General features: G+C 42.3%; 1 protein-coding gene across 3 annotated transcripts in view; it reads right to left on the reverse strand.

The window, feature by feature from the left end:
• Positions 1-11,983: 11,983 nt before the first annotated feature.
• The window catches only part of FAM107B (family with sequence similarity 107 member B), a 71,596-nt gene continuing 63,664 nt past the window's right edge, over positions 11,984-19,915 (reverse strand). For all 3 annotated transcript variants that reach the window (XM_057733525.1, XM_057733527.1, XM_057733526.1), the window contains exons 3-4: positions 13,966-14,116; positions 11,984-12,957 (exon numbers count right to left, since the gene is read on the reverse strand). In XM_057733525.1, the coding sequence (XP_057589508.1) occupies positions 12,841-12,957; positions 13,966-14,116 (268 nt within the window). In that variant the 3' untranslated portion in view covers positions 11,984-12,840. The remainder of the gene's footprint in view (positions 12,958-13,965; positions 14,117-19,915) is intronic.

Consider the following 19,915-nt stretch of genomic DNA (forward strand, 5'->3'; position numbering starts at 1 on the left):
AGGGACCTGCTGTTTATCAGCTGTGCGACCTCAGGTGAGTTCCTTGGCCGCTCTCTGCCTCAGTTTCCCCACCGATAAGCAGAGGATAATGATAGGACGTAGCTCTTGGGTTGTGGCGAAGATGAACAGATGAAGCACTTATCAGAACGCCTGATGCCTGGCCAAGGTCAGCTGCTATGAGTTCAAAAAACCAGAAATAGCCTGATAGAGTAGCCAGGATAGAGAAACTTCCAGGATAGAGAAACTGGACTCTATTATATTGACAAGGGAGATGATTTCTGAGCAAGGCAGTGATCTTCAGATTTGTGTTTCAGGAAAGAATTTCAGTATTAGGAAAGGAAAAAGACTGGAAGCAAAGAATGGAGGAAGGGAGTCTGCGTGAGAAATGGCTCCATGGCTCATTCATTTTGTGTGTGAATCTGTTTCCTCCCTGGAACACCAGCTCCTAGAGGGCAGCCCCCACCCTCCTTACTCACAGGGGATCCAGGGCTGGTACTCGGGGGGCTCCACCCGGATTGGCCGCGTGAATGAACGAATGGGTGAAACTGTGCTTCTCACGCTCTGTTGTGGACAGGAAGAGGCCAGTTAGCCCATTTTACACAGGAGAAAAACTGTACATCCAGAGGCTCAGGGTCTCGTCCACCACCCTACAGGGAGAAGCAGCTCTGGGACCAGAAGAGAGGACTGGTTACTCTGTGTGCAGGAGGCCAGCATATCCAATAGACGTGTTTGATTTACATTAGTTCACCTCACATCAAGAACAGCAAATGAAGACTTCCCTGGTGGCGCAGTGGTTAAGAATCCACCTGCCAATGCAGGGGACACGGGTTAGAGCCCTGGTCCAGGAAGATCCCACATGCCGCGGAGCAACTAAGCGTGTGTGCCACAGCAAGAGAAACCACCGAAATGAGTAGCCCCCGCACAGCAACAAAGAGTAGCCCCTGCTCTCCACAACTAGAGAAAGCCGCACATAGCAACGAAGACCCAACGCAGCCAAAAATAAATAAATAAATATTTTTTTAAAAAAAGAACAGCAAATGAATATTATGAAAAAAAAATTCTAAGGCCAACAGAGTAAATACTACCACTTATAATAATAGTAAATTAATTAATTCCAATTCTAATTAAAAATTTAAAGTTCTCCTGATGCACACTAGATGGCAGCACCTTGCACCATTTGAGGGCAGTAACAGCAGCAACCACCAACACCCCATCACCCACACACCGCCTTTTACCCCGCCTTACCCTCCCCACTCCATGGAGGGTCTATAAAGTCCAGGCCCTAAGCTAGGGCTTAATTTTCATTATGTCGCTTAAGCCTCACGACCACTTAATTCTGCAGATTAAAACAGCCTAGCAGAAAAGATCAAATCCAGAAGCCTGAGGTCCCCAGCCTTCCTCTTGCCAGAGCGGGCATGCAAAGAGGCTTCACGTGGCTGCCTTGCCTGTGCCTGAAGATGCCCCCCAGGGAAGCTTTGTTTCGTAGGAGCGCCTGAATTAGGGTCCTTCCGTCGTGAGAAGGGGTAGCAGGGACAGAGGCGTCCCTGGGCCTTATTATGAGACGGTGACACCTCCCACACGCCTCCGTTCCCATTCCCCTGACGTGTGCTGAGCTGGGCCAGCCCTGGGCACACTGGTGACAGCCCATGTCTGCCAGTACCCAAGCTGCCACTTTCCAGGCCCCATCTTTCAATGGCAAATATTTACTGAGCACCTGTTATGAGCCAGCAACATGCCCCTAACACCAACCCCCAAGCCCCACATGTCTCTGCCCTTGCACCATCCATCCCAGCCACCCTCCCGCTCCCGACTCCTCGGGGCTCCTGCTCGGCTTCTGCAAGCTCCCCTGCTCACGGCCCGGCTTGTCTCCTTTCTTCCCCAGCCCAAAGGGACCATCCTGGCTGTTTCCAGTGCTTGAGGGCACATCAAGGTATCTGTGCCAGGCAGTAGAGGGTAACTGTTTTCTCTCCCCAGGTGACGGCACGTTGGAACTTTCACAGATTTAAACTATCAGGATTTTAAATATTAATGCCTTAGGCTTTTAGAAAAGGAATTTCAGAGAAGGTGCATGTTATGACTTTAAATCACACCACGAGGCCGGGGGTCTCTCCTGGGATGGCCCTGGCCCTGGGCATTGATTCTGTGAGCAACATGGTCCTGAAGCCATTCCGGCCTGCACAGGTCTCTGCTGACTGAGCCCACGCGTGCTCATAAATACAAGCTGGAGACAACAGACACAAAGAACAGAACAGCAACCCTAATAGCTGCTACGGTTTATTACAGGCTTCACATGGGTTGACTCCTGTAACTCACGCAACAACTCAGTGAGGCAGATCCATTCATTATCCCCATTTTTCAGATGAGGAAACTGAGGCCAGAGAATTTATTTTCCCAGGATGGCAAAGCTAGAAAGTGGTGCGGCTGAGATTCGAACAAAAACCTGGGCTCCTCACCTCACTGTGTTGCCCACTCGAGTTTCCCCAAAACTCCAAACCGACATCCAATGTGAATTCCATCTCTCTCTCTCACACATCTACTGAAGCAGGGAGCCCCAGTACCTCCTGGTTTGTGCTGTCAGCTAGTGCGAAGGAGTCCAGCAGTTCGCTCCAAGCTGGGGAAAGGAAGCATGGAGGCCTGGGACTCGGCTGTGGGTTTGGACCACTGCATTCTGCTCTTATACAAACATGTGTGTGAGCCTATAGGTGTGTCCCTATGGTGACACAGACAAGACGGTGGTACTTTCTTGTGACGCCTGGATGTCACCTTCCCTCATACTCTCTTAGGAAAACATAAATTGCTCTTTTGTGGCTGCTTTGACACTTCCTGTATCCACCTCTGTCAAGGTCAACATATGTGAGGTTCCTTGCATGCTGGGGACACTTGTTTACTTGAAGGGCCTCTAAGGAGCGTAAGCTCCAGAATGGGGACTCTATCCTACCCACGTTCAGCCTTCGTGCTGGCTAGCATACAGCAGGCACTCAGTAAATGACTCCTTGGGAGAGGAGAGGGTGGACTCAGGAAAGAGGGGGTCTCCTCTCAATACCTGGGCTGGCCACCCCTCCACCTCACTGCTGCCTCACTGGGCTTCCCTGGGGCCCCCACACCCATCCTCCGTCATAGAACAGGAGGGGGTGTGGCACCAGATACTCAGAGCCAAAAGCCACCACAGGTGAAAGAAGACAAGAGGAGAATGGTACAGCACAGCAGAAAAAGCCAGCACATCTTGGATCAATACCACGTGGGCCAGATTCCCCACGATCTTCTGTAAGAAGCAGGCCATTCGGGAAAATACCACCTTTGACACAGCAAGTTGATTCATGAGAGCCTCAAGGTTGCAGGTTTGCAAAAAAGAACTCACTGGGGGAACTCCCTGGCAGTCCAGTGGTTAAGACTTCGCCTTCCAATGCAGGGGGTGTGGGTTCGATCCCAGGTCAGGGTCAGGGAGCTAAGATCCCACCTCTCACAGCCAAAAATCCAAAACATAAAACAGAAGCAATATTGTAACAAATTCAGTAAAGACTTTAAAAATGGCCCACATTGAAAAAAAAAATCTTTAAAGAAAGAATGCACCTGGCTGTATAATGTTTGATCAGACATTAAAATATCTTCTCTGTTTCACTATGTGCAAAGGAGGAGGGGGCGTAGCTAATGGGTTGTGCTGAGAATGAGGGAGGAGGGGTCCTATTTTTTTTTTTTTTAGCTCAGTTTTTTTTTTTTGGGGGGGTACATCAGGTTCAATCATCTGTTTTTATACACATATCCCCATCTTCCCTCCCTTCCTTGACTCCCACCTCGAATCCCCCCCACCCTCCCTGCCCCAGTCCTCTAAGGCATCTTCCATCCTCGAGTTGGACTCCCTTTGTTATACAACTTCCCACTGACTATTTTACACTTGGTAGTATATATATGTCTGTGCTACTCTCACTTCATCTCAGTTTCCCCTTCACCCCCCGCCCCCTCCCATAGGGGGTCCTATTTTTAAGACGAATAGCTTATCAGCAAGACTCAATAAACAGCCTACATTTGGGATCATCCAAGTCTCGGATTATAGGTTACACGGCCTTGCCTGAAGAATAAAATGTGGAAGAGAAAGGGCAATTACATGCGTTTACTCTTGTTCTACTCAGCCTTGCCCGTGATCTTGCTGTCTTTCTAGTAGTTTCTAATTGGCTAGATTTGTTGGTGCGACTTAGCCTGTGGATTCACCCTCACTGCCTGGTCTCCTGCTTCTTTGGGAGGGATTCGTAGCACACACCACAGTTGTCATGTTCTGTTTGTGTGATTCACTGAATAATATTTGTCTCCTTTTTAGATTGTAAGCCCCAAAACAACAGGGACTGAACACAATTTTGCAGCCCCGTCGCAGAGAACGTGATAAAAATGGACAAACAGCTTGGACACGAAACGCGTGCTTCCCGAAGCCCCATTCATTGCTGTGTGCCCACTCCAGGCACATGGGGACAGCTTGCCACTTGCTTGGTATTAATCATGCTACTGCAAACCGCACAGTTCTTCAGGGTTCACACTAGGAAGCAAATCTTAACTCACCTACAGCCTAACCTTAAGCACTTCAGGAAGTTCTTTGGAAATAAACAATGTCAGACGTTACCTGGCAACACTACAAGCTGTTGTGCATGGAGGGGCTGTAGGTTGACTTGCTGTGCCCTCCTCGCCAAACTCCTCTCTCCTATTACTGATATATTCATAAGAACCTAGGTTTTCAAACTGTCCAGTCTTATTTTTTGAAGCGCCTGTGAAGCAAAGAGGAAGATCAAGGATAAATAAGACGTACGTTTCATTTAAAACCTCATTTGAACTGTTCCTTTCCACTGCTTCCCCTCAGAGAACATTTATGAGAGCATCTACGTAGCAAGAAAACCACTTGATTTAGTGTATTTATTTTCTTTTCTTAATTTGCTCCTATAGGTCTTATCTTAGTGTTCGTGTGGTGTTTTATTTAATTTAATGCTTGTTATTATTTGTTACATCCTATGCAATGTCTTAGCACTGAACAAGATTTTAAATACCTCCAGGGCTGGAGCCAGCTTCCAGCAAGCATCTTGTAAACATCTTCGGTAAGTACTTTTAGTTGATTGATCTGGACACTTATCTTTGAGAAGCACTGAAATCACTAACGAAGGAAAGAGAAGCGGGGACAACCAGCTCATCAGATTAAAGCCAATTCACAAGCTTTAGCCAGAAAATCGCCTTCGCTCACTTGTGTTTACACGGTGAATTGTCTCCCTGTGAAGGCCCTAGGTTGGCTACTGGCCCTAAAGAGGCTACCTATGAACATGATTCTGGTTCTTAGTTCATTGTGTAAGATTTTGCCCCCCTGGTTCACAGTAGATGTCTTGATTATGGTGCCCCCTCTTCGCTGGTACTTGGCGTACACAGGTGTGATGATTTCCTGAAACCTCTTGAATGAGTAAATAACCGTGGACAAAAGACCAAGGTGGTACCCATGTGATCGCACCTCCCACTTCAACAGTGAAGTCAGAACAGTTGATGCTGCCACCTATGTTCTCCGATGTGAATTCTGTCCTAAGCCAGCCTCTATCCCATTGGCTATTAGCCATTTGTAAAGGGCCAGCATGTCTCCAGTTCTTGTCTAGCTCCTCTTCTAAGCTTAAATCTTTTTAAAATTTTTTATTTTTTTAATTGAAGTATATTGATGTACAATATTGTGTTAATTTCAGTATACAGCAAAGTGATTCAGTTCATGTATATATGTATATACCTATATTCTTTTTTTCTATACTTTTCCATTATAGTTTTTTGCAAGATATTGAATATAGTTCCCTGTGCTATACAGTAAACACTTGTCATTTATCTATTTTATATATGGTGGTGTTCATCTATTAATCCCCTGTCCCAATTTATCCCTCCCCACCTCTTCCCCTTTGGTAACCAGAAGTTTGCTATGTCTGTCAGTCTGTTTCTGTTTTGTAAATATGTGCATTTGTACTAATTTTGATTCCACATGGAAGTGATATCACATAATATTTGTCTTTGTCTGACTTACTTCACTTAGTATGAAAATATCTAGGTCCATCCACGTTGGTGCAAATGGCATGATTTCGTTCTTTTTTACGACTGAGTCTAAGCTTAACTCTTAAGCATTCATCCAGAAGAAGCAGAAACAGAAATAAAAGTATTCTTAGTAATAGGATGAAGGCTCCACCTGGAAGCAAGGGAGAAGGTAAATAGAAGTTTCACTATCATCCAAGAGAGAATACGTGCCAGGAAGACTGTGATTGGCCAACCTAAAGCTCCTCCAAGGCCCTGCATGCACAGGGTACCAGTAATTCATTACCAAGCTGCATGTCCCCACGTTCCCAGTTTCTTTAACCTCAGCCAACAAAAGCACCGGTAGGAAAAACTCGTACTCTAGCCGCACTACCTTCAATTCCAGTAGCAGTGGAAACATTTAAAGGGCAGAGTTGTTTTCAAGGTGAAGCCTCCAACTAGATCCCATACAAGGAGCCCCAGCTCCTTGTTCATTCATCTCTGGTTCATCACTGGGGAGTCGACAAAGAGTTGAAACGTTCCTCACCGCCATTCTGGAGTCTACGCTTCTCTTTATTCCTCCCCGGACCCTCTTTTCCTTTGACTCTACTTCAATCACAGGTCTGTGTGCTTAAAATAATTGGATTCTTGACAGTTTCTTAAAACGGATTCACTTTTACTTTGCTGTTTGGAAATGCTGAAACCATTCCGTTGTAATTTCTCACCATACATGTACTCTACACACAAATAATTATGAAATGAATGTCATTTAATTTTTAAGAGATAATTTTGTATGAAGCACACATTTTTCCCAAATATTTTCTTTGCTTCTTATGCCCTTTTTAGACACCCATGAGTCAAGAACACATTTTAATTGTGCAAAATTATTAAAAATATAAAAATACACGAATTAAACTAGGAAGCCCCCCCTTTATTTCTGAATCCAATTCCTTTCCCTTCCCCAGAAGTAACCACCACTGACCTGATAAATAAACGTCCAGTCTTAGGCATAAGTATTTATATAGATGTATGGATATATAGACTTTTAAGTTTTTCATGTAAGTGGGATTATATATTACATGTATGGTTCTGTAGCTTGGTTTTTTATCTTATTTTTTTATTAATTTTTATTGGAGTGTGATTGCTTTACAATGTTGTGTCAGCCTCCACTGCACAACAAGATGAATCAGCCACACACATACAGATGTCCCCTCCATTTCGGACTTCCCTCCCATTTAGGTCACCACAGTGCATTAGGTAGAGTTCCCTGTGCTATACAGTATGTGCCCATCAGTTGTCTATTTTATACATAGTATCAATAATGTATATGTGTCAATCCCAGTCTTCCAATTCCTCCCACCAGACCCCTTTCCCCCTTGGTATCCATACATTTGGTTTCTACACCTGTGTCTCTATTTCTGCTTTGCAAATAAGATCATCTATACCATTTTTCTAGATGCCACATAAATGAGTTATTATACAATATTTGCTTTTCTCTTTCTGACTTACTTCACTCTGTATGACACACTCTAGGTCCATCCACGTCTCTACAAATGACCCAATTTCATTCCTTTTAATGGCTGAGTAATATCTCATCTCACATCTTCTTTATCCATACATCTGTTGATGGACATTTAGGTTGCTTACATGTCCTGGCTATTGTAAATAGTGCTGCTATGAACATTGGGGTGCATGTGTTTTTTTGAATTATGGTTTTCTCTGGGTATATGCCCAGTAGTGGGATTGTCGGGTCATGTGGTAGTTCTATTTTTAGTTTTGCAAGGAACCTTCATACTGTTTTCCATAGTGGCTGTATCAATTTACATTCCCACCAACAGTGTATGAGGGTTCCTTTTCTCCACACCCTCTCCAGCAGTTATTGTTTGTAGATTCTTTGATGATGGCCATTGTGACCAGTGTGAGGTGATACCTCATTTGAGTTTTGATTTGCATTTCTCTAATAACCAGTGATGTTGAGCATCTTTTCCTGTGTTTGTTGCCCATCTGTATGTCTTCTTTGGAGAAATGTCTATCTAGGTCTTCCGCCCATTTTTTGATTGGGTTGTTTTTTTGATATTGAGCTATATGAGCTGCTTGTATATTTTGGATATTAATTCTTTGTCAGTTGCTTCATTTGCAAATATTTTCTCCCATTCTGAGGGTTGTCTTTTTGTCTTGTTTATGGTTTCCTTTGCTGCGCATCTGTACCTTGCTTTTATATATAATAGCATAGCTTCAAAGTCTTATTTCTGTGTAAGTAAATAAAAGAATAATACCTTATTATTTAAAAAGATATACATTATAATCCATATAGGGAACAGAGATATAGTATACTCAGTCTAGTAAACTACTACAATATAGATGGATTGTTTCCAAGAGAAATTATGAGAAATGCTGCACATAAATACTTCTGAAGGCCAAATTCCTAGAAATCTAATTGTGCATTTAAAGGATACGTACATTTTCTAAAAATCTGACTGGAGTATAACTTCCATACCATAAAAGTCACCCATTTTAAGTGGGTATTAATATATTTACGTTTATATGCTTACTAGCATATTAAAAGAATTGTGACTATCACCACAACTTTATTTTAAATCATTTCTATCACCCCCAAAGAAACTTCATGCCCATTTGCAGTCACTCCCTATTCCCATCATACCCACCCCCAGCCCTAGGCAACCACTATTCTGCTTTCTGTCCCTGTAGTTCTATCTACTCTGGACATTGCATATGGATATAACCGTACACTACATGGTCTTTTGTGTCTGTCTCCTTTCATTCAGCAGAATGTTTCTGAGGTTTGTTCATGTTGAAGTATGCATCAGTACTATGTTCCTTTTTGTGGCTGAATAATATTCCATTGCAGGGATATACCACATTTTGCTTATCCATTCACCAGCTGATAGATAACTGGGTTTGTTGGTTCACAATGGAAACATGAGAAGAGTGATCATCAGTAGTGGTCACACATAATCACCAAGTAGAGAAGGAGTCATGAGCATAGAAATAAATTTAAAAGGATCCAACAGTATGTCCAAGACAATACATAGCCAAATGTCTCAAAAAATTCACCACTCAATGACTCTTAGTAGACAAAATCTCAGTATGATCCTACTAATTATACAAGATATTGATAAGGCATACCAGACCCTAGCTGGCATCACCATCTTGCTGGGAAATCTAGGGGCAAGTGGGAAGACGTTCCAAAACATCCCCAACTGATACTCAGACTGCATTTTCTCACAAGGAAAAAAAAAAGTAGAAATTATAATTGTGAGACTGTGTGGCTAGCTCATAAAGATTTTATTTACCCTAAAATCTTGGAATAAAACACTTCATTTTTCATCATACTAGTAAATATAAGCCTGGTAGTATTCTAATACTTCTTTTAGCTATACTATAGCATTTTAAGTCTTATCAAACATATTAATTGACCTCTGTCTTCTTCCAAGTCTATGACTACTAATGTAGGAAACATACAGTGGTCCAATGAAATGGACTGACAGCCTCAAAACTGTCACCTTGGAAACTGCCTTGTTATTCCAAGGGTGTAGCCACTCTTCAAATTATTTTTGGAGCCCACCTTCTACATTGGCCTTTGGAGCTCATGGTATAATCCTAGATACAGCAAATCTTCACTGTCCTGAGTAGATTTAATTTTTAAAAGAATCCAAAGACATTAGGAGTTGGGTGACTAAGCTGAGTAGTAATTTGGGGGTGGAAAATAAGAGCATAATTACAAAGTAAAGAGACTTGACTCTCCACGGCATTTCAACAATAGTATAATGCAGTCACGTGTACAGCTTCCCAAAATGACTTCTTTGAGGATGAAATTAATTTCGCTGAAAAAACAAAATAATTTCATGGCCATACTCATGACATGCCATCTGTGCTCACAAGCACTAGAAAATGGCCCTCCCCAACATATATCTCCCACTGGCCTACCAAGCTACCTAAAATTCACACTACTTTGATCTGAAGAATGGACAGCTGCTGCTAACATACCATGTATTCTAAGCAAAGGGTAGCATAATATCTTAGCATGAATCTGCTTGACAGAATAAATTGCCAATCTTGACTGAGGCAGGAGGACATAACTGATTTGGGGAGAAGGCCATCAGAGGGAAACCCTAGAACCACCTTCTAACCTCCCCACCACACAAGCACCTCCCCACATCAGTTCCAGACATTAAACAGATCAGACAAACACGGCTGCATGGTCCAAGCATGTGGTGATTTTTATTAAGAATAACTTTGGTTCTAAGAATTCCACCCTCAATTCTGTAATACTTTCCATTAAAAACAATTATACAAGAGCAAATACAAAAAATATTAAATTATGAAAACAAATCCGTTAAGGCTCCCTTTATATATATTATATACACTCAAACAAGTCAAGATTTTTCAGAGTAGAAGAATAAAGTCAACTGTGATAGCTTAGAAAGCAACACTACTTTACTACTCGGAGACTAAAAAACACTGAGCTATTTTAAGAAAACCGCAGAGTGGAAAAATGGAGCCATTTTTCTCAAAAAGTGGCTCAAAGCACAAAACTGCTTGGATGTTCATGAGTCCTAGGGGTTTGGACTGTACAGTATTAAAGCGTGGGCAGGAGAATGATGCCTTTTTAAACTCAGGCTTGTGAGCCGAGCTGATGTGGCAACTTCAGAGAGCTTTTCTATCTGTACATTCCACTGTTTAGTGAGGAGACATCACTTGACACTATTTACAAGTCTTCTTTTGGCCAGACCTTGGACTACTAACCACGAATAATTCTGCAGATTTGTGAGAGAGATCGGGAGGGAAATGCTTTTAGAATTTATTTTTCTCCAGTGAAGAATGAATTCTAGGGAAGTTCTAGGAACAGAATTGGTCCTTCTAAAGGAGCCCGTCAGGGCCCTTGAAACTTTTATCAAGCGGCAGAACTGCTTCAAGGATACGGAATCTAAAGATCTTACATATCTGGTTGGATTCAAGGCTCTGAGCTAATCCCGAATCTTCATTTTACAAATTGCATCACTAATCCATAAACACAGAGAAAGGACTCTAGTCAATGTGCAGTCATAAATGTCCTTTCAAGATGAACGGTTAACGCACTTTCTTTTCTCAAAAGGAAGAAAGACGGAAAAAAATAGTTACCATTCCATCCTTCTAAAGGAAATTATTGTAGAGCAACGTTTTATCGTAAGCACACTATATTTTATTCAAATAATACTTGCTGATGAGAGAAGTCATCCGTTTCAGGTGTAATCAGCTATGTGTTTACTTTTGTCTCATTCATATTAGGGATGAATAGGAGCCTAACTGCCAACCATGAAAACTACAGAATCCCCAAAGAAAGCTAATTTCTGCCAGGCTTATTAAGGATTCAAAAGCTCGGGACCCAGCTTTCTATGACTCTTGAAAGGAATTAAAAGAAGAGCCTTCGATGTAGAAATTACTGGCTGAATTGTTCTACAAAGAACATACTGAATCCGCACAAATTCTTCTGGACCACCCCAAGTAGAATGTTCCCCTGCCCATACTGGCAATAGAAAATGGATTTTGGGTTAAGAACCTGGCTGCAATTGGTAACTCGGGGTTCGTGCACAGTATGGCATGGCAGCTGGAGAGCACAAACGGAGCAGCACCCCCTCCCCTAGCTGTTCCTGAGAGATCAACAGTAGTCACAACATCATCTGTACCAACAGCATCATCATCACTAAGGTAGCGGTGAAACAGCCTTTCTTCACAAGAAAAAAGGGCAAAGAGCTAGGTGATCAATGACCAAACAATGTCAAAGCTTGGATTCAGATAACAGTCAAAATGTATAAATGCTATAAATCTTCCAACTGGGCTTCCTTGAGACCAACCTATGTTTGTTTCACATTAAAATATCCAAAGAACTCTTCCTTCGCAGAGCTTTCCCCATACTGCTCTCAGAAGAAACCAAAAGATTTGGACCTTCTACTTTTGACACTGAAGTTGGGTTTATATGGACTAGTTTCCATTCCTCAAAGGACTGGGAGATTATTTCACATAAGAGGACTAGCTGAGCAAGAAATTTAACAACAAAATAAAACAAAACAAAACCCCTAACAGTTATCAAAGCAATACGTGGATTTATGTGACATACCTTCCCTGAAGTAGAAGGTCACCGTGAAGCATCAGAGAACCAACAGGAGTGAAAATAAGATCAAGAGGGACTTTTACGTAGTCTTGTTTACGTACTTCCTTGTTCCCGTATATTTAAATCTCCTCACTCTATTTCTGAATCTTAATGGCAACAAAAGTAAGCGCTGTATTCAACACGAATATTAACATTCTCCGGTGTTAACATGGGTGAAAGTGTAAATTAGACAAGAAAACAGAACTTACAAACAGTGGATATAACAGATCAAACGCATTTCTGTGCGATCTAAATTACTGAATAGGCAACTAAAGGAAGAAGGAAACACGTTTTCATTAGGTTTTAAAAGAAAAAAGGCTCTGTGCCCCACTAGACTTGGATTGAAAGAAAAACCAAGTAGTGCAACTCTCAAGAATTTATTCCAGTGTCCTCTTCCTTTTTCTCTTGTTGTTATTTTTTTAAGTCTTTGAACACAGGTCTATTATCCCAACTTAAGTGCTGGTCAACATCTTTCGTTTGGCGAATAGGAACTGCAACAGTCACAGATAACGGATCCACCTGGATGGTAGGAAAACCAAAACCAAACTCCTTAAAGTAACAGTTCTCTGCTGGCTGGGATTCTCTCCAGGGGCTCTGGCCCTGAGGTTAAGCGCTGGGGAGGGCCCTGCACATGCTTTTCGTGTGCGCCGGGCTGGGTAAGTGGTCTCTGCAGCCTGGACCTATGACTCCTGGGCTTGAGCCACTTCTTGGCCTGTTCTTCTGAGATTGCCTTTAACCTTCACAAACTCTGGGGCATTTTCTTGCTCTTCTTGCAATTTCTGCTTCTCAAGTTCAAGCTAAACAGAATTCAGAAACAGGAAAATTATTTATAAATTATTTACAAATGGAGAGGCTTTCCAACAGTGTTTCCAAAACACTGTTCCTCTTTCCAAAGCCCCTAACGACTTCATTTCCCAATGGAAGGAAGCTTCTCCTGGTATCCACTTTAAATACATTTATATTTTTATATATGCGGCTGGATCTAGGTCCTGGGGTAAGAATTCTGTACAGAAGCAGCAGCCGACTGGTTGTTGCTGAAGTACCAAGGGCTGATGAGAGCCTAAAGATCAAGGCTATGACCTAAAATAGGAGCCAAGGGTAACACATACTTGCTCCTCAGTCTTAAGTGAAGCTGAACTTCACTCAAGTGCTTGAGCTCCCAGCACTGGGCTGTGAATTCAATGGTAGTCCCTGGTTTGGGCTTTGCCTCCTGAATCCTTTCTGGGTCCTCAACGGAATCCTTCTCTTTGAGTGTATTTTAGTCCATCTGAGGACATCTGTCTCAGCTCTTCCTTTCATAGTATAAAAACATTTACATCCGATGTGTCTGAGAAATTCTGCTTATTCCAACATCCTTATTTCTCAGGACAAGAGAAGCCAGAGAAAGACAAGTACTGTATGATCTTTTTTATATGCGGAATCTAAAAACACTGAAATCGTAAAAGCAGAGGGTAAAATGGTGACTAGTAGGGGTTGAAGCTGGGGAAATGGGAAAGATGCTATTTAAGGGTACATACAGGCAACTAACAGATAAATAAGTCCTGGAGACCTAGTACACAGTACAGGGATTATGGAAAACAAAACGAATATAAATCTGAAAGTTGCTAAGAGATCAGACCTTAGCTGTCCCCGCCACTAGAAGAAATGGTAATCATATGACAGAGGTGTGCGCTAACGCTACAATGGCAATCATGTTGCAATACAAATATACCAAATCAATATAATGTACCCCTTAAACTTACGAAATATTATATGTCAAATATATCTCAATAAAAAACCCCACCTTTCACCCCAATCACCCTTACCTGCTCCAACTTCTGTTGCCGTTTTAATAGTTCTATTTCCAAGTCAGACTTCTTCTTTTGTGCTTCCTCTTCCTTCTGCTTTATTACTTGATCTCGTTTTCTCTTTTCCATCACTTTCTGCAGTTCTGGCTTATTCTGAGGGGCAAGACCCCTGCAAAAAAGCATTCACAAATCACTTTGCTGTACACCTGAAACTAACACAACACTGCAAATCAACTATACTGCAAAAAAAAAAAGTTTTTTTAGTTAAAAAAAGTAAAAGAATTTTAAATTTAAAAAAATTTTAAGCATTAATAAAATTTAAATGTTTTAATCTGATGGCTGCATCTTTCATGAATAGAAATTTAAGGCACCAACCACAGAAAAGGGGTCTAGTGACTGAGCGTGACTGTGACACTTACCACGAGCTAACAGTCGGGGGCCTCAGAAATTCATGAGCATGAAAGGAAAGGCAAGAGCATTTTCCAAGAGTAGGCAAAACTCATCACTCAATAAAACCGCTTTGAGAACCTACTGTATGCCAGACACTAGGCTATGCGAGGGAGGTTAGTGCAGGCGATTTGGGTAGGGAAGGTGGGGCTCATTCGGTGGGTGTGACGGTCACCCACCACGGAGAGGAAGATGTTGCAGGGGAAGCTTCCCAGGCTCGAGCCCCTGACCCCAAGTACTAAATGCAGCCTCAAGAGAAACTAGCACAGAAACGTCAACAACAAAATGGCCTGGAAGCCTCTGCCAACCCTTTGTCTTTCAGACTCGGGAGAGGGTTCTTGCACATCTAAAGGCACGTCCAAGCCTCCGTCACTGCTGGGGGCTTGGCTCCGGACACCTGGACTGTGACTCCCAGCCCAGTGCTCTGGAAACAGTTCACACACGTAGTTCACCTGCCGACAAGGCAAGGAAGTCAGGCTTCAGAGAACCTCGACACTGGGGAGAGATGGGTCAGGCTGCCAGCTCTTCAGACGGGGCGAAACAAAACCCAAACTCCGGCCGTTCCCTAGCAACCCTCATCCAAAATGTCTGAGACAGGTCATTCACTGGCATTTTCCCAGGTGGGATTTCTGGCTATGTTAAGTCAGCTGGGACTCCCCTGATCTCCATTTCCTTGACCCGTTCCTCAGGATTTCTCCAGTCCGGGCTCCTCCTTTTCACCATCCCCCCTCTTTTGAGCCAGTCTCCACTAGCCACTAAGTCATCTCAACTGAATATTAACATTGACAAAGAACACTGACAATAAAAACGAAACAAGCCACAGAACGGGAAGAACGCTATCAAGCCAGGCAGCCCAGGGTGTAAGCGACAGTGCCATCACACGTGTCCACACACACACAGACACACACACGGCACCAACAGGCACTCCTGCTTTTCTGGGCCGCGGGAAGGAAGCCCGTGCTGCTGAACCCGCCTCGGAAGGAGATGGCCTGTGCGCCTCCCTACACGTCCGCTGGCCTTGCTGATGACACCCGGGAGTCTGTAGATCAGACCCGTCAACCTCTGTGGCTGTTCTCCAAACTACTTCCATCAGCCAATGCAACTAATCAGCTAGGAGTCACCTGAATAACTGTTAACTAAAGAATCTCCGAAATGTGCTCTGGTTCTGAGAATCTCAGCAACACCCTTGCCTCAGTCTCTTTCAAGTTCACCCTCTCACATGTGTAAACTAATCTTCAGTGTCATACTTCCTCATCTATCTAGCAGTGACTTTTAAAAATTCTGCCATCTCTCATATCTACCTCTTTTTAAAATCACAAGAAATGATTTTTTAAAGTTGTTTACAGAGTGAACAACAGTATATTCCATCACTGAAGATAAAGGACACATAGTTAAAATAACATATATGTCTTCCCTTACCCAATTTTCATCAGCAGAATTTTTGGTTTAAAAAAAAGAAAGAAAATATTAAATTCAGCCATACTTCTAGTGAAATAAAAGAGATGGGGTATTTTTGTGATTTAATTAAGACTTGTTTCACAGTAACTAAGATTGTATGAGGAGGACAGAAGTATAGACAGACTATTCTGGAAATTAAATCTTTACTCAGTGCAATAAAAAAAAAAAGTTGCTATGGTACTTTGCTCCAATAGACTTAAGTGTCATTGAGCACTGGAAAATCTGTTTGTAAATAATCTGAGTAAAGATCCACTCAGTTTCATGACTATTAAAAAAAGTCTCCATATGATACTACAGACAGAGTTAAGGGATTTAAATTTTAGGATTAAGAATTTAACGGCCTGCATAATTTCAATTTCAAACCATAATTCACTGGTGAAATTAACCTCAACCATTATTAAGTGCTTCTGGATTATGTAAAAGCTGTGGAACAAACTCTGATGTACAAGGCATGAAGCTGGCATTCTACCACCACGTGTGAATGGCTTTAACTAATATACGGTATTCATTTTCTGTTCAAAGATTTTACACAATGGTGCAGTGAGATAAAATATTTAGTAACACAAAACTCAGGAAAATGGTGCTTATATGATAAATGTCCCTGCACTTAAAATAGTCAAGAAGTTGTACAAATTTAGTTAATATTTTATCAAGCAGCTCACAACTTTCTGTGCTGAATGGAAGAAGTCAGTCACTGCCTATGTGACTCTCCAAGAGTAAAACGGGATCAGGCTGCAGAGAGCGAGACAGAAATGAGCTCCAAATTGCAAAGAAACTACAGTTCGGTCTCTGCATGACAACGCTGACTCTCTTTAATCCATTCCAACACACACAATTAACGAGAATATTCAGCCCCTTTATGATTGACAACTGCTCCAGGCCTGGGGGCTTGGTACCACCCAAGACCAACAGTCATTCCCTAACTGCCTCCCGTGACTACCACAGGGGACCAAGTCGGTTTTTTAAATTCGTAACTGCTCTTTGGGGAAAAGAAAAAAAAAAAGGTTAGGTGATATACACATATATGCAAGATAAAAAGTGAGAGCACATCTAAACTCTCCCTGTTAGACATCTGTTGGGTGCACTACTTGCGTCGTATTCTACGTGAACAGGGGCCCCCAACACTGTACAAGGTAGAGGCCCTGCACCCATGGACCGCTCCCCATTCCTGCACCCACAGAGAACTCACTGTTTAATCTGTGACCCGCCATACTGTGTATACATTTATCGGAGTACAGAAGTGCCACACCCCTAATGAGAAACATTTAGGTTGTTTCCAACTGTTCTCTATGGAACGCAATGAGGCGAGGAGGAACTTCCTTGACCATTTACATTTCTCCTATCCAAGTATTTCTGTTGGCTATGTTCGCAGAAGCAGAACTGCTGGCTAAGCGTCTGCACATTTCGGATTTGGATGTGGACTGCCAAACTGCTTTCCAAATAGGCCGCGACAATTTATATTCCCATCGCCACTGATGAAAATGTACAGACAGCTTTTAAAGGTCCATTTCACACTTCACATAAACCACTGAACACATGCAGGGGCCGACTGGACCGGTGCACATTCACGTCACCCCCACCTCCACGCCAGCCACACTTTAACCCGTGAAAGGGAAACCGCCCCTCATCTAGGACAGCACCGAGGCAGAGGCAGGTCTGGCGCAGACTCTAACACAACACGCTCCCCTCCCCTGCCCACCCAGCCAAACGCCTCCTGGCCTAATATTTTTTTTAGGGGGCAGGGGGAGGGTTGCCTTTGGCTTTCAAGCCCTTGATTTTGAATCTTGGAATCTCCTGGTTTGGCCTACTCTCCTCTACAATTATGACTGAGCCATTTCTACCTGCATGGATTCAAATGCAAATATTTCTACCTCAGCTTCCCATATTTTTTTCCATGTTGCACAGCAATAAGCATTTATTGAGGATCTAACTATTTGTCTAACAAAGCACACCAACTGAAGAGCGGCCGAAAACACAGGGACCGAGACACCGTCAACTGAAATGCACAAGCCAAAGATCCGATGGTAGAGATGTAGAGTAGCTGGGGATTCTGTATTTGCCCCCAAAGTACTCTTTTTAGGGAAGACAGAGTCTCTCTGAATTATATTAGAAATATTCTTATTCTTTTAAGAACTCCTGAACACTGATCTTTCAACTATCAAAAATAATTCCTCTTGCAATCTGCCTTTTTATGGGATCACCTAAAGAGTCTGAGAACCTGACAGAGGGTCTTAATAATCACACCTAGTAGCAAACTGTGACCAGAGCAAAATTTAAAGACTTTTAACCTGAAACTTAGCTAGGTCCAAAAGACAGCAAATAGAGGAGCAGAATGATTGATATACTTGAAAGGCTGCAGGATATGTGTTAGAATATCTATGAGAATGGGCTCTCCTCAGCAGTGCTTTTATCTTGTGATCTCTAGAAGGTTCCTCGAACAACTCTTTGAACTGCCACAGGGCTTTGAGTGAAATGTGTGGCCACGCAGAGCAAAGGCGCCACAAAGCTTGCTCTGTGCTGACCTCAGTTCTGTCTCCCTCTCCTATCCCCATCCCTTCTTCTCATTTATATGATTATTAAATCTGACTCACCGCTGTCTTTAATTTAAACTGCCTGTAGTTCTATGTTGATTTCTGCCCTTTTTTATTCCAAAAAAACTATTGTGTGATCTTGAAAAGACTCTTGAGCCTATTACTGAATTTCCTCTCATTCACATGTCAAATTAGAACAACTCCAAGACAACACACACTGGGTTGCTGGAAAGATCATTACATAAAATATGGAGAGGCCCTTTACAAATTGTAGACAAGTAAACAGACTTTCAATACGGTACAAACCAATAATCAAGTATGACTATCCTTTAACCAAATATATACATGTTATTGATGTGATACTTCCACTATTTGGCACTAAAACTTAGAAATAAAAACCCCACTGTCTCTAAAAAGTATACATGTAGAAGATGAATAAAAGAGAAGAAACTGCTTGAGAAATTTTCACGCTAAAACCAGATGTATTTCTAATAAGAGGATCCTACCAAACTAAGATTTTACCTTGAAAAAACCTGAAGGCATAGGATAAAATATATTCGTCTGATTTTGAAACTTGCCCTTTGTTTTCTTTCTTTCTTTTTTTAAAAATGTACTTCTACAATCAGACCAGAACTTTTCATAGAAAAAAGGGGAAAGGCAATAGGGATTTTCCGATGATGCTACATAGGAAGTGGAAGGACGGATGGGACTCACTGAGCACTTCTCATCTGCCAGGTATTTTAATAGGTATTTATACATGCTCTCATTCACTTTCATTTTTATAAGAAAGATATTTTTATCCTCTACTTTGTAGATGAAGAAACAGATCTCAGGAAGAAGGACCCTGTCCAAGATCATAAAAAGTAGGTCAAGTTCAACGGCAAACCAGGACTCAGACCATTTCCCCCTGACCTCAAAGCCCAGGTCCTTCCTACATCACTGTGTTCAATGGAACACGAGCATTCTCCAAAATTAGCTGAGCTGGGCCTGGCTAAGGAGTCAGCCGTGCAAACAAGGAAAAGAAAGTACAGGCAAGAGAAAGGCGAACAGGAGGCACATCCATTTTCACAAAATGTGCCTGCGCCAGGAAATCTGGAAACACATTCAGCTGCATAAACCGGTAATGTTTTACACAGACACGACCCAGGCTACTAATTTCGGCAGAACAGTCTTTAATTTCTAAATAAAAGAAGAGCTATTCTGCCAATTTTGGTTTACCTTTGCCTCTGACATGGTGCCTTTTCATAGATATAACAGAAAAAACAAAAATCCAACAACAGCTTGAACTAGAATGTTTCTTAGAGACTCACAAAGTCTCCTGCTCCTATTTTACAGATAAGGGGAACTGAGGTCCAAGAGGTAAGGACAATCAAAAAATTATTTCGTTTAGAAAACCATTCAGCCACTCTCTTCTAGAGGATATTAAACTTTCCATCTTCCCACCAAAATGCAGACGTAATTTCCCAGGTGGGATGGTCTCCAAATTCTCTGGCCTGTTGAGGAACGTACACAGTCCTGTTTTACTCTGGGCA

Source organism: Hippopotamus amphibius, chromosome 4, assembly GCF_030028045.1.
Source record: "Hippopotamus amphibius kiboko isolate mHipAmp2 chromosome 4, mHipAmp2.hap2, whole genome shotgun sequence".
Lineage (NCBI taxonomy): Eukaryota > Metazoa > Chordata > Mammalia > Artiodactyla > Hippopotamidae > Hippopotamus > Hippopotamus amphibius.